At 49.9% G+C, this 1,691-nt stretch overlaps 1 protein-coding gene across 1 annotated transcript; it reads left to right on the top strand.

Moving 5' to 3' along the window:
• The first annotated feature begins 905 nt into the window (after positions 1-905).
• Positions 906-1,328, top strand: GTSF1L (gametocyte specific factor 1 like). The gene has a single exon (XM_024559280.2). The coding sequence runs from the start codon at positions 906-908 to the stop codon at positions 1,326-1,328; it is 423 nt and encodes a 140-aa protein (XP_024415048.2).
• Positions 1,329-1,691: the final 363 nt, after the last annotated feature.

Consider the following 1,691-nt stretch of genomic DNA (forward strand, 5'->3'; position numbering starts at 1 on the left):
AAAAGGAAAGTCTAAACGGTAAACTTCTAGCACAAACAGCGTGACCCCACCTGGTAGATCTGAGTTGGGGGGGGGGGGAAGTGTAAACATTGAGAACGAGTGAAAACCAGCTTTGACGATGGAAAATGACAACGGCAATAGTCTTGTCGAGTTTTTAAAACTTAGGCTTAAAATACAGGCCTGGGCAAAAGTAGGTTTTACAGTCGTGAGTACGTGGAACAGAATTCATCTTTGTATTATTATTTACTAATTACTGTACTAGTTGCCATATAAACAACCGCAAAGCTACGTGTGCCCACCGCTGTCCAGGGCCGTCACATCAGTCAGGAGGGGAGCGAAGGAAGAACAAGCCCTGCATCACTCAGCAAGCGGGTAAAACTTTTATTAACGTTCAATCTTGATCGTTATCTACGAACGTTTTAATTTAGAGAGTCACTACCAAATGGTGTCTAACTTACAAATAGGCAGCTGGCCCAAAGCCGCCCCGCCCCTCCAAAGTGCTGGACAGGCAGCCTTCCCCTGATGACGCAGGCTGCCCATTGTGACCACCCGGAAGGCCCCCTGACATCACACACTGACTCTCAGAATCACGGTGGGGCCGGCATGTACCTGCTCCTCGTCCCCGCAGGGTTGCTGTGGTTTCTGATAGAGTTCTTTGGGCTCGCCTGCCATTTGGTGACTCTGCCCGCTGTCCGGCTGCTCCTGGCAGGCCCTCGTCCTTTCCTAACCCACCTTCAATGGCCACAGGGAGCAGGGAATGCGAGTTAAGAGCTTTGCCTACAGCGTTCCAAGGGCCAGCGCCAGTCAGAGGACAGCTCCGTCCTTCTGGCCAAAGGACTCGTCCGTGAGGGACGATTCATTTTGACTCTGGGTGGTGAGCTGTTCTGCTTCCTGAGCAACTGGTCATGGAGCCAGAAGTCTTAGAAACTTGTCCTTATGACCCTCACCACCGTGTCCCACTGAGCAGATTCCAATACCACCTGGCATCGTGCAGGAAAAAGAACCCCAAGAAAGCCAAAAAGATGGCCAGCTGCAAATACAACGCCTGCCACGTGGTCCCCATCAAAAAGCTGGAGGAGCACGAGGCAGCCTGTACCCACAGGAGCCCAGGGGAGGAAGAAGACAGCTGGAGCCCTCTGCAAGTTAGCTTTCCAAGTCCGGAGCAGAATGGACACGCCCCTCCAGAGTGCCCCTGGGTCCCCAACCCCGATGTCTGGAGAGTCGATGACACTAACAGCCATCCTGTCTTTGTCCTTAAGACTTTTGTTCCCCAAAAGCTTGTTTGTGAAAGCAACTCAGAAAGAGAGGACCACCTGCCCCATCCCTGACCACCCACCAGAAGATGCTCCAAACAGCAGCAGAAAGAAGCTCTTCCACGCACAGAAGGAGAAGCGACTCACCAGAATAAAAGGCATGCAAAGCAAACTACACTGGGCTTTTCTTTTCTTCTCTTTTTTTTTACCTAAGCAGATTGGTAAAGATCAAAAGGCTTAAGAACATTCTGCTGGCAAAGATGGGCCAATGATCACTTTTATAACATTGGCAAGAAGGTTAGTTGGTAAATATTCTCAAAATGATCAATGCATCGTGCCTTGTGGGGCACTTTCACTTCTAGGTCATCCTACCAATAAATTCACACTTGCGGAAAGCGAGGTAAGTCTAAAAGGTTATTCACTGCAGCATTATTTGTA

The sequence above is a fragment of the Desmodus rotundus genome, chromosome 6 (genome assembly GCF_022682495.2).
Source record: "Desmodus rotundus isolate HL8 chromosome 6, HLdesRot8A.1, whole genome shotgun sequence".
In the NCBI taxonomy this organism is placed as follows: Eukaryota; Metazoa; Chordata; class Mammalia; order Chiroptera; family Phyllostomidae; genus Desmodus; species Desmodus rotundus.